Source organism: Drosophila obscura, unplaced genomic scaffold (assembly GCF_018151105.1).
Source record: "Drosophila obscura isolate BZ-5 IFL unplaced genomic scaffold, ASM1815110v1 contig_9, whole genome shotgun sequence".
Classification (NCBI taxonomy): domain Eukaryota; kingdom Metazoa; phylum Arthropoda; class Insecta; order Diptera; family Drosophilidae; genus Drosophila; species Drosophila obscura.
In genome coordinates this window covers 4,499,579-4,511,958 of record NW_024542883.1, presented here as the reverse complement: position 1 = coordinate 4,511,958, position 12,380 = coordinate 4,499,579, and the positions used below count along the sequence as shown (strand labels likewise).

The following is a 12,380-nucleotide window of genomic DNA, read 5'->3' as shown; positions in this document are numbered from 1 at the left end:
ACTGGCTTAGAGTGCAATATCCTGTGGCACGCGATAACATCGGGCAAAAGAGTTGGTGGCCAGGAAGCGGTAGGACGAGTCGGAGTCCTTGTTTATGTGAAGCGCCCGGAAAAAGCGCTTCAGGCCCTCTGCTTTTTGACGGCATTTGGCATGGGATGCCCACGCACAGCGACGGCAGGGATACGGACACCACACCCCAGAGCCATAGCCATAGCCATAGCCCTAGACCCAGCAGCCAACAGCCAACAGCCGACAGCCAACAATTCCATCTACGAGCAACAAAGAACAGTTACAGATGCCGACTCGATGCCAGGGCAAAAGCAGCAACAGCCGCTACAAAGGCTTAAAAAGCGCTCAACAAGGAAGAAAAAAAGCGGAGAGCAAGAAAGCCGAATGGGGAAAGGATTCATTTGGCGATGTCGACGCATTTATGCTCTCTACACTTTGATGATATACAAATATAAATACTAGAGAGGTCAATATAAGAGATAATATCAAAGTTTTGTAAATATTTTTAAATTTGTAAATTGCAAATCGGAAATTTGGCACTCCATAGCGATTATACATATATATATAAATATAAATTTTATTTTAATATACATACATATATGTAAATATTCATCATTCATTATATATGTATACAGAGACCCATCATTTTCAAAGACTTACAATTAAAATTAGTACTGTCAAAGTTCGGAACTATTTGAGTATTATTTGCGATACACATTGCACCTTTCCTATACCATACAAAATATTCATGGTAGTGGTAGTTAAACGGCTTTGACTTTAGTGATCAGTAAAACAGATACATCTTACCCTCCCAGTCCTAAGTGCCAACAGAATCGCAGTGAAATGTGTTGTTCCTGTTGCGGGACTCCCTTTGGTCAGCCACTTGGCTAGACCGAACACTTGCTCCGCGCACTTTTGGCTGGACAGGATGTCCAGAACCGACCCCACCAACCCACCAAGCAGCCAGCCGACCGACGAACGTCGTTGTCATTGTCGTGACAGGAAATTAAGATGAATGTGGCGAGCAAACTGCAGTTTCTACGCCGAACACCCGCCAGGACCGCAGTTGAGGCCACTCCGTTCTCCTCTTCAGAGGAGAGAGAACAGAGCTCTGTTGTGCTCTGCAGCCTTATTGTCGTTTTTCTATTCGGTTAGACAGGGGAGGGACGGCTGCCCCTTAAAATATTCATAACAAAAACTGTTGCCACTATCTCCAGTGCAGACCACAGACGCGATAGAGGACTCAGGACTTGATGGGAGGAGAGACAAATGGCAACGCTGGGAGAAATCCTAGGAAAAGCTGCAAAAGCGTGCGAAAGTTGCCCGTTTGAATTAATTGATTTTTATGAATTTGTTAAGTGAGTTTTTTATGCCCCAGAAGCAGAAGCAGAGCGGCTATGGAAATGAATGGAAGATGTAGGAGAGGTGGAATGTTAGACACTATATCATGGCTGGAACGGAATGGTGTGGATGGTTCTCTCAGAGTGCAAAAATATGTTTGATAATTACAACAAACTTTATGATTAGTGCAGTAACTACAAGGGACTCCACTATATTAATGAACAAGAAATATTTTAAAACCTGGGGAAATAGTTAAGGCTATAGCATAGACATTCCACCACATTTATAAATTAATTTTTGGCACCGGCCAGTAGGATGATCTTGAAGATCCCTATATATTTAGGCCCTTAAATAACTAAGGCACTTTGGTGGGTAGGTCTTGTTTCCAAATCGTGTGAGGTGTCACTGTTGATCACATAGTACATACACTGATAGAAAAGAGGCATAGTAAAAATAACTACAATCATATTTGAATTTAAAATGCCTTTTTTAAATACAAACATAGTAAAATTTAATAGAATTCACTTTGATTCAAATATAAATGTATTAAAAATGTTTTTTTAATATGGTCATATTTAATCTAAATACAAAACACTTCAAAATAACTATAATATATTAAATTTGTAGTTTAATATGTTTCATATTTAAATTGAATATTATTATGACTTGATTTCAAAATTTTTCTTTTAAAATCCAAAGGAAAAACTTTTTATTTTAAATATTCCATGTTAAATGAAATCAAATATTTTTTGTATTTATTTTAACCATGTTTATATTATTTTTTTATGTCCCTCGAATTCCCAACTGGTTCCAGCTGCTGCTGTCTTGAATGCACAGTAAAATTATCTTAGCGCAGGGGCATAATCACAACCAATGCAGTCCTACTCATGTTGCGATTATTTCTAGTTGAAAACTTTAACCAATTCACACCATGAGGACTTGAAATGTAAGTTGCGTACGCAAAATAATAACCAATTAGCTAAAAATTAATATAAATATAAATATGAAACATATTAGATTTAAATATTAAACATATTAAATTTAAATATGAAGCATATTAACACTGAATATGAACATATTAAATTTGAATATGAAACATATTAAATTTGAATATGAAACATATTAAATTTAAATATGAAACATATTAAGTTTAAATATGAAACATGTTAAATTTAAATATGAAATTTATTACTATATATATTTTACTATATTAATATCAAAATTTAAGTGAAAAATATTAAATTTTAATACAACCACTCTTGGATGGAAATCAATGGCATAAATATTAAAATCTAAGTGAAAATTTTAAAATTTCAGGGCTTTTTTCTATCGGTGTAGGTGTTTCGATGTTTCCTGCTACAGGAGTCTAAAAGAGTTTTATCTCCGGATTGGGAGACTTCTTGGCCGGCTGTGGCCTTTCACATTACAGCACATTACAACTAAGTGTAAGATACTTAAGTTATGTGGAAAAAAGAAGCGTTACCTCTGAAAACACACATTAAAAAAAAATAAAATTGTTTAAAAATAAAAAAAAATTAAAAACCCACCAGAACGCTCTTAGTGATAAATCATGGAGGCAAATCATCCCCTCTATTTGTTCTTGCGCTTGATGAAAAAGAACAAAAAATGTCGTATAGGTGCTTCAGTAAAAAGTTTATTTCGATTCTCTGCAAATAATTCATATTGAAATTTGAATTATATGAGTTTTAATATCACTCTGAAGTTTATCTCTAGGCATTAAATTGGGGCGAGACGAAGTTCGCCGGGTCCGATAGTATTTAATAATCATTACTTGACTAAAACATTCCCTCCGAGACTGTTGCGAGTTGTTGCGTTTCCGACTGTCAGCTTTCTGAGTTTGTTTGCTTTTGTTGACATCATTACCTGCGTTCCCCAGCCGGTGACAGTCAAATTTCCTCCAATTACTGCCTGAAAGCAGACTCAAATATTTGAGAACAAGCCATTAAATCATAAATGAGGCAATATTAATGTGAAACTTTCAAATGGTTCCGTTCCACTCGGTACTGAGGGATAATAACTTAATTGAGCCATTGCACGCATGGGAGAGTTCATTTAAAAGTTGGGAAACTGTCATCGGGTGCCTCTCAAAGTAATCCTTGATGTTCGAGTCTATTTAAGCCGGGTGGTGGAAGCATTCCTTCGTAGTCTTGAGTCCATTATGGTTCGTTAAGTGCCTCGATTGGCAGATGGTCATAGGGTGAGGCTGGCCTGGCCATTGGCCTGGTGGAATACTTGGGCTCTATTGCATCCCGACTGGTGCATGAACAGACGGGGCTCGACGATGCACCTGTTGTCGGACTAACGACTTGTTTGGGTGACGAAGATTTCGGACATGGCTCTAGGCATGGCTCTGGGTCATCGTCCTGGTTTCCGGTTCCTGGAGGAGAGGCTCTGTGGATATCAGTTCAATTGTTGGTCCCGACCAGCGTGGGGTTAGCGTGGCTGTTTCTCGCGTTGCATGGCTGTCTCACTGTCGCTGCCATTATCGTTGTCCTTGTTCGGGGATGGTCGTCGTCTCAGTGTCGAGCGCCGGGTTCAAGTTCGCTGGTGCTTGTCCGTGCGGACCAGGGTTTGTTGGGATGCCTGTCCGGGTGGCGGATGGTCTTCATTGCTCGTAATACCGTGGTTGCAAAAAGAATGTCAAAAATTCCTTTAGAAAATATGCCCACGAGCTGTCGTCACGACGATTGGTGGTCCGGGCTTGCTGTATTCTGTGGTAACGGGGACTTGGTCGGAACCTTGGGGTCCACTTACCGCTTGTCCGGTTGTCCAGTGGTGACTTGGAGCGTCCTGCCGCTCGAGCTCTGCCAGTTTAATCCAGGCGGCCTGCGCGAGTGGAGCGTTTAACGCGGCAAAGTTCTTTCCAAACTGCTCGACAGTTCCTTCGCTGCTGAATTCGAATTCCTCAGCCGGTGCTGACCCCTGGATTGGTAAATTGTCCTCCTTCTATTCGTCTTGGCACTAGTTTTCAGTTTCTTTAGGGGTTAGCTGGCACTTTTTTTAGTCCTTGTATTAAGGTTTTCTTGAAGTCTCTTTACAAACCCTTTAAAGTCCCTGCCTGGGCGCCAATTGTGTTGTCCCATTTCAGGCTGAGGTGTGCTTAGTCTGTCTAGGGTTCGACTACAAGTTGTTTGTAGTGGGGGGGACTGGGACTGGCCTGGCTACCGAAATACGAATATGCTTTTAATCCAGATACTTGGGTTTGTGTTTAGGTTTATATATAATTGTTGTTTTATTGAATTGTCGTTTGGTTGGTTTACCACCCGTCTTCTGACTGCCTTGTTGATCGACTACCCGTCCTCTGACTGCCCTCGTCTGGCTGCAAGGCGGTGCCTTTTATGGGCAGTTAGTGCCACCGATCGATCTACCAATCTATACTATAGAATGTCCTAAAGGTATCTTATTTCTATGGATAATGGGGAATGGGGATACATATTTCGATTCAGTCGGGATTTACATGCTAGCGCGTGTGCGTGGGGCGCCGTTGATCAGTAACAGAGGATTACGTAAATCATTGGCTCCCAGACGGTCTGGGGATGACAATCGGAGACTGCTATTTTTTGCTGACGTGCTCGCGCGTGTGGGGTTGATTGATTGGTAACAAAGGGTTACATAACCATGATTCATCGGCTAATATCCTATGTACGGCATGTAGTGTATGCACGTACTGTGGGAAAGGAATGTGTCGCAGTATGTGTGGTTGGGTGTAGTGCATTGCATTTTGGTGGTTTAAATATGGTGGCTTATATTACAGAGCTTATAGATATATAAATGTTATATACAGCTCCCGACATGGCGGAGACGTAACATTTCCTGCTCCTTCCCAGGATCAATATAAACGGTTCCCACGTTTCGTTAAAGTACTCAGAGATAATAACTTAATTGAGCCATTGCACGCATGGGAGAGTTCATTTAAAAGTTGGGAAACTGTCATCAGGTGCCTCTCAAAGTAATCCTTGATGTTCGGGTCTATTTAAGCCGAAGAGGTGAAAGCATTTCTTCGCAGTCTTGAGTCCATTATGGTTCGTTACGTGCCTCGATTGGCTGATGGTCAGAGGGTGAGGCTGGCCTGGCCGCTGGCCTTGTTTCGACTGAATCATATATTTTGGCCACTGGATCCCAGTACAGGGAAGTTTGGGAGGTATCTGGACCGTGCACTGGCTGTGGTGGGCTGCCTGATCTTTTTGCAGCATAACGACGCCGAGCTGAGGTATCTTCGCGTGGAGGCGTTCAACCTTAATATGGATGCATTTCTCACGGGAATGCCCACCTACCTGATATTGGTGGAGGCTCAGTTCCGCAGTCTCCACATCCTTCTTCACTTCAAAGAGCTTCAGAAGTTCCTGCAGCGCTTTTACTTTACCATTTATATTGATCCTCGGAAGGAGCCGGACATGTTCCGTCGAGTGGATAAAAAAATGCTTGTTAATCGCCTGGTCTCCGCCATGTACGGAGCTGTTATCTCTGGCTACCTCATCTCGCCAGTTCTATCCGTCATTAACAAGCGCAAGGATTTTCTGTACTCGATGATATTTCCCTTTGACACAGAGCCGTTGCCCATATTCGTGCCCCTGCTTCTCAGCAATGTCTGGGTGGGCATCGTCATCGATTCCATGATGTTTGGCGAGACGAGTTTGATCTGCGAACTGATAGTTCATCTGAATGGGCGCTACCTCCTGCTCAAGAGGGACTTGGAGGAGTCCATTAAGACTATATTGGCGGATCGACAGCGTCCTCATATGGCTAGACAACTGAAGGAGCTGATTATCGAAACTCTGCGCAAGAACGTGGCTCTGAATCAATTCGGAAAACAGCTGGAGACCCAGTATACGGTCAGAGTATTCATCATGTTCGCCTTCGCAGCGGGCCTACTCTGTGCCCTATCCTTCAAGGCTTATACGGTGGGTTGGCCTATACACGATGAACTCGAAATTTACACGGCTTTCCCTACAGAACCCCATGGCCAACTACATCTATGCCATTTGGTTTGGGGCCAAGACTGTGGAACTACTATCGTTGGGCCAGCTCGGGTCTAACTTGGCGTACACGGTGAGTAATTACAGCATTCCCTTAGATGACCCGTACTACTCTCCACCAAACAGACGGACTCCCTCAGCTCAATGTACTATCTTACCCACTGGGAGCAGATCCTGGTGCATTCCACCAATCCCCAGGAGAATCTGCGCCTGCTGAAGCTCATCAATCTGGCCATTGAGATGAACAGCAAGCCCTTCTACGTGACGGGTCTGAAATACTTTCGGGTTAGCCTCCAAGCAGGCTTAAAGGTGCGTACCATAACACTTCACCGAGTTTCATTATTCTTGACTGCGTCATTTCCGAATTGCAGATATTGCAGGCGTCTTTCTCCTACTTCACATTTCTCACCTCGATGCAGCGTCGACAAATGAGCAATTAAATAATGCACAATTTTTAATGGAGCTCAATTCACAATTCCGACTACTGTCGTCTCCTGCTCCTGCTGCTGCTTCGGCTTTGCTGGCCCCTCTAGTCCGTTGATACAAATGATTGCATATTAAAAGTCAATTATTGGTGAATTAATTTTAATTAAATTAAATTGATAAAAGGCGCTGGCTCACTCGCATCGTTGACTTTTGCTTCTTTTGATCGTTTTGTGACTGTGTGTTTGAGTTGGGTTCTGTGTATGTGGGGCGCCTGGGAATATGCAATAAAATATTCATGACTTCTGTGCAGCAAAAACTTGCAAAAAGTTAATAAAACTTTTGCCTCTGCCTGTGGGTAATGAAATTAGAATATCCTCCAGCGAAAGCATAGCCCCACTAAAGAGAAAGAAAAATCCGAATATTCAGCTTCTATGTTTTTGCATCTCTTAAATGATCAGCGGCCATTAAGTACGGGTTGGAGCCAGAATCAGAATCAGAGTCGGAGTCAGCGTCGTAGTCTCGACGTAAGCTATAAATCTTTCGCGTCTGTGGAGCTCTTCCTATCGCTACCCCAGTATGTTTCAATTTCCTCTGGCACGAACATTTTGGTAAATTAATCCATTAAAGTTCCGCCATGAAAATGCACGAAAGTTTTCACATAAAACCACTATGCATCCCATTCGCTCTTCCCCTGTTGAGTTTAAGCCGTATTTATCTCTCTATCTCTTTGCCATAACTCCATCTGAAAAGGAAGTCGAAGTTCGACAGGCGTCGCGCTCATTGATAATTAGACTCCGTCGACGCCTCCGGCTCAGTCTCCTCTCGACGGGTTTCGACCCGCCCCATTAGCCAATTTGTACTTCATTAGCGTCGTGTTTGTTCGGGCGAGACCTATGAAATGTGTGCTCGCCATAGAATGGGTTGCATGGATCGAAGATTGGCAAATGTGTCCTTATTTTCCTTGACTGCAAAAGGGCCGAAAGGGCCATCTACTCATTTGATTCACTGATCTGATGAACTGCCCAGTGTGTAAGAACTTATTTAAATGATTAAAGCAGTAAGTAAATCGGAGTTTGTAGTCAAATTATGTGGGGTTTACTGTCGGGAAGTTTTTTAAACTTTACAATACTTTCATGAAGGGTTCTGTACATATGGGCTAGTATAGTAAATAGTATAGTATAGTATGTTAATATGTATTGACTGCAACCCTTCATAATAGTACCTTACATACAGACATACAGACTATCTACCCAGCTCTCACAGTCCCTTATCGCTCCATTGGGCTTTGCTGAACTTTTGTGCTAACCGCTGAACATTTTATATTTATGCTCGTGTTGCCAACTGAAGCTAAAAGCAAATACACAAACGGATGGGATAGGGGAACAGAGAGAAATGCGGGAGAGTATAAGAGAGGTGGCTAGGGCTAGCGAATGTAGGAAAAGTTTTTAGCTTGTAATTATCATTAGCGATATTGTGTCTAAACTTTTCAAGCCGCGTATGAAGCGCAGGGAATGGGGCGGAAAAGAGCTTTTCACACCCCGACAACTTTAACTTGGTTCAACTTTGATTTGAATGCCCCGACAGAAGGGGTGTTGGCGCTAAATCAATTACACCGAAAAAGAAGAAACTTGTTAATTGACAGATAAAGGAGGAACACTTCCTTTATTTCGTAGCATTTCATTCGTTTCGTGACATGCAATATACTTTCAGCGCGACTGCCAACGCGTGGTATGCTTAATTAATTTTAAATGCACTTTAAAAGTTTCCTCCCACGGGAAAATCTTCCGTGGTCGGGCAGGACTCTGCCACGGCTTTAAGTCAACTTTCGCCTTGTCCGCAAAAAGTAAAAATGGACTACACCAAAAAGGTGGCAAAGAAAAACCTGGAATAAAGCTCATTCATGCACATATGACTGCATTTGTCTGACTCTGACGCTGACTCCGACTCAAGCTCAGGTCCTGTCTCTGTCTCTTAGCGCGGTCTGAGCCGGGCTGTGATGTGAGTTGTGTGTGTAATTATGTCTAAGATTATGCCCACAGTAATGGCGGTGCTTCTACTACAGATGTCTTTAATGTGGCACCGCAGCCCTCATCCTGTGGTATGTCCCTTGCCATCCCTTACCACTCCCCCATGTCGCCAACGTCAAAAGTTTCTGTGGCTGTCTCTGCCTCTCTCCGAATCGCTGATGTGTTGGCATTTGCTTTTGCTTTTACTCGCTGGCTGCTTTAAGTGGAGGTCTTGAGATATTTTTCAGGGCTTGCCTTCGCCATGCTGTTCGTATGCAGTTCATCTGTCACACTGACAGAAAGCAGCCGAAATTCCAGCTTCATAAACTAAGACCGCTAAACAATACTGCCTAAACTAAATTTTAAGATAATTTATTTCGATATGTATTAGCATTAGATAATTAACTATGGATGACATATATACATGCATATGCATACGTTGCTACCAAAGGAGTAATAGGCCGAAACACCGAATACCTAAATAAATAAAGATCAGTATATTATTAAAATAAATTGCAAATTAACAGTTCACATTCTTTGTAATTTTTTTGGATTGTTTCTTCAAAAATTAAAAATTGAATATTAAAAATTTAATATAAAAAATTTTTATATTTGATTGAATTTTAGTGAAAATCGATGAATAAAATATTGAGAGGAGTGTATAAAATGTAAATATTGGCTTTGTATTCGCTTTCGGACTTCTCTGTTCTATTTCTGTTTTATATGTAAAAATTATTGGCTGTATTTAGGAATACTTATATTAAAATACTCATCGAAATAAACATGTTTATGTAAGCGAAAGTGGCTTGCAGTGTATTCCTGCTTAAGAATTCTCATATCCCTATAGTTGCTGTTGTTGCTCTTGTTGCTGCTGGTGGGTTTTCGGCTTTTGCCATGCCTCGTAAAGTCGCAGGAAGTTATTATCCTAAAAACTTTACCCCTGAGGGCAATACAAACAAAGGCGTAGCAGGGCAACAAAGCGCAGCATTCATGTCTGACTATGAAATGGCTATGGCTGCACTCGCCCAGACCTCCACCGGGGCCCAGCCCATACACACACCACCACGCACACATGCGTCTGCTCTTCTATGCATGAAAACAGAATGTCATAAAATTAGAACGATCATAAGCAGGACGGAGGGGAGAGGAGACAGGCAAAGCAAAAAGAAAAGACCAAGGAAAAGAAAAGCTAGCCGAGCCAGCTGACTTTTTTACTGCTCTTGGCGAAAAGTTGATGGCCAGGCGTCCTAGTGCCCGCCTTAACCCATTAAATCCCCTTTATTATTCCAGCAATATTTTCTTAAAATAAAAAGGAAAGAAATTCCCAAGACATTATTACTGGAAAGAGTGATAATCGCGCTGGGATTCTGGCCAAAAGTGCAAATTTGAAATATGAAACGATTTGAATGAGCGTTGAAGAAGGGAAAGATGTAGCGACACTCCTAAAGCATTTCAGAGATGTAAACATATTTCACCAGCTTAAAGCTGCTTAAAGATGCTTTTGAATCTCAATCACAGAGTATTCAACCGTTTAGCTATTCCATACAAACGCACCTTTAATTCATAGTTAATTCACTTTCTTTAACCAGAAAAAGATATTCGATCAAGGCCCGCTTAATGTCCCAAAGCATTGGCCCTAATGCAGTCAACTTGCCGTACTGATAAGGTAACTTAAGCAAGGCCTCAGGAACCAGACTAACAAACCGTACCGAAGCGCCCCCAGCCCACTCCCTGGCAGACGATATTAGCCCATCTTAAGTTGCAACTAAAAAAGCGAATGCATTGCTTGCATAAATTAAATGTTTACGACTTCCGTTTGGTGTGCAGGTAGCTCTGGAGGAGCTTTGGCTTTAGTACAATTTGTGCCATTAAAAAACCAAATATATGTATATGCGAGTCCTTGTGTGTAGCCGGACCTGGGATGAGCAGCGCGTGAGAAAGGGGATGAGGGTCCACCGGCATACAGGACAGAGTTCGCAGATAGTTGGTCCTGGGATTACGAGCCATGGCTAGGAAACACTCCGGCGTGCTGTTGGCAAGCGGCCGGGTAGCGGTAGCTGGCTGGTTGGTTAGTTGCCCAGCGCGCTAATTTTTAATTACGACCACTAAATATTCAATTTTTAGTTGCCGGCAAAGGCAAACACTTCCTTTACCATGGCTAGAGCTTTTTGTTTTGTGGATTAACGGCGCTGCGAGTGAGGAGGATATTCTTGTTTCCTGTCAAGTGCAACAACTCGTTGGAATTGCAAATGTTGCGATTACTTGGAGAAAGGATGCGGTCTAGCAGTGTGCGGTTATACATATGTACATACTACATATATACCTACATACATATACGAGTATGTCTATTTTTGCCTTTTGCTTTCCTGGCAGTACATGCGGTTAAGCTTCCCCACATCATTCACGCTCAGACCCTTTGCCTGCCCAATCTTCACATCTTTCTGAAGAGGAACTATCGTCGGTAGGCCGTTCTTGGAGAATGCATACTCGCCATAGTGCATAATGCTTTTATAGTCGTAGCCAAGTTTAAAATCTGTAACTTGGCTGGCCGCGATCAGTCTAAAATTGTGCTCGTACCCGGGCTTCAAATTCTCCGTGTAGATCTTCACATATCGATCGCGCTTCGGGTCGCAATGCGTGTGAAAGAGCCCCAGGGAATGGAGTATTTCATGCTGAATTGTGCTGCTAGCCATGCACCGCTCTCCAAGATTGAGAAGTTGCTGTTGTCTGCCCAAGAACCCAACATACGACCAGCATCCGGATTCCTTTCTCTGGAAGACCACCTGCGGCTCCTTCGAATTCGTCGTTTTGCGAAAGCGTACACAAGTTTGGGATGATATCGCTGCCATGGCTTTTTGGATAAGAGCGGTGTCCCAGGAAGCTATAAAAGGAAGCAGTCTTACTGGTCTTGACATGGAATGTTATATGATACATACACAAGCCTTCACCAAATCTGTAGACAAGAGTGCTCCCCTTCCAATAATAAACCGACCAGGAACGAGCTATGCGAGCACCTCCATTCATATCGAAATACTCTATCTGCTCTGGTGTGAGTCTCATGTCGTCGTCCTCCACTGTGCTTGGAGGACGAGCATGGACAAGGAATCCAATCGTAAGAAGCAATCCAAAAGTAAGACGGTCCATTTCGGAACTGGCGACTGAGTTTCAAAGGTGTTGGATTTTATACGGATTGGGAACGTGAGGAGGTATCAAAAACAGATAGCCAAAACATGACAATTGCACTCGCAATTTATTTAATTTCATTAAGACGATAAAAGACGCAAGAAAGTAAGGAAAGGGCACTGACCCATGAACTCAAAGATTTCACATGTACCCTTATGAGGTATTGAATTCGGAGTCATACGTGAAAGACCGATAAGCTTCCTTTTATAGATTGAACGAGGCGCATGCTGTCAGGAGGCTTATATACCATTTGAAGTTCCACGACCAATAGTAAATATTTCTCTTTCAAACAGATTATCTCTTTCAATAGCTAACATTTAGGTTTCATTCCTATGGCGTTCCTATGGAATCAATTTCAAATACCCTCCTCAAGGGAAGAGTATATGCTTCTCCCTAATACCTTATCAGCTAAGCTCCT

At 42.3% G+C, this 12,380-nt stretch overlaps 2 protein-coding genes across 2 annotated transcripts; one reads left to right on the top strand and one right to left on the bottom strand.

Annotated features, from left to right (window-relative positions):
• The first annotated feature begins 5,390 nt into the window (after window positions 1-5,390).
• Window positions 5,391-6,787, top strand: LOC111069282 (odorant receptor 35a). Its single transcript, XM_022359269.2, has 4 exons — window positions 5,391-6,272; window positions 6,325-6,420; window positions 6,474-6,656; window positions 6,719-6,787. Exons 1-4 carry the CDS (start codon window positions 5,391-5,393, stop codon window positions 6,785-6,787), a joined length of 1,230 nt encoding a protein of 409 aa, XP_022214961.2.
• Window positions 6,788-11,124: 4,337 nt separating this feature from the next.
• Window positions 11,125-11,923, bottom strand: LOC111069215 (protein SpAN). The gene is made up of 2 exons (XM_022359158.2): window positions 11,716-11,923; window positions 11,125-11,660 (listed from the first exon to the last, which is right to left on the bottom strand). The coding sequence occupies exons 1-2, from the start codon at window positions 11,921-11,923 to the stop codon at window positions 11,125-11,127; spliced, it is 744 nt and encodes a 247-aa protein (XP_022214850.2).
• Between the last annotated feature and the right edge of the window lie 457 nt (window positions 11,924-12,380).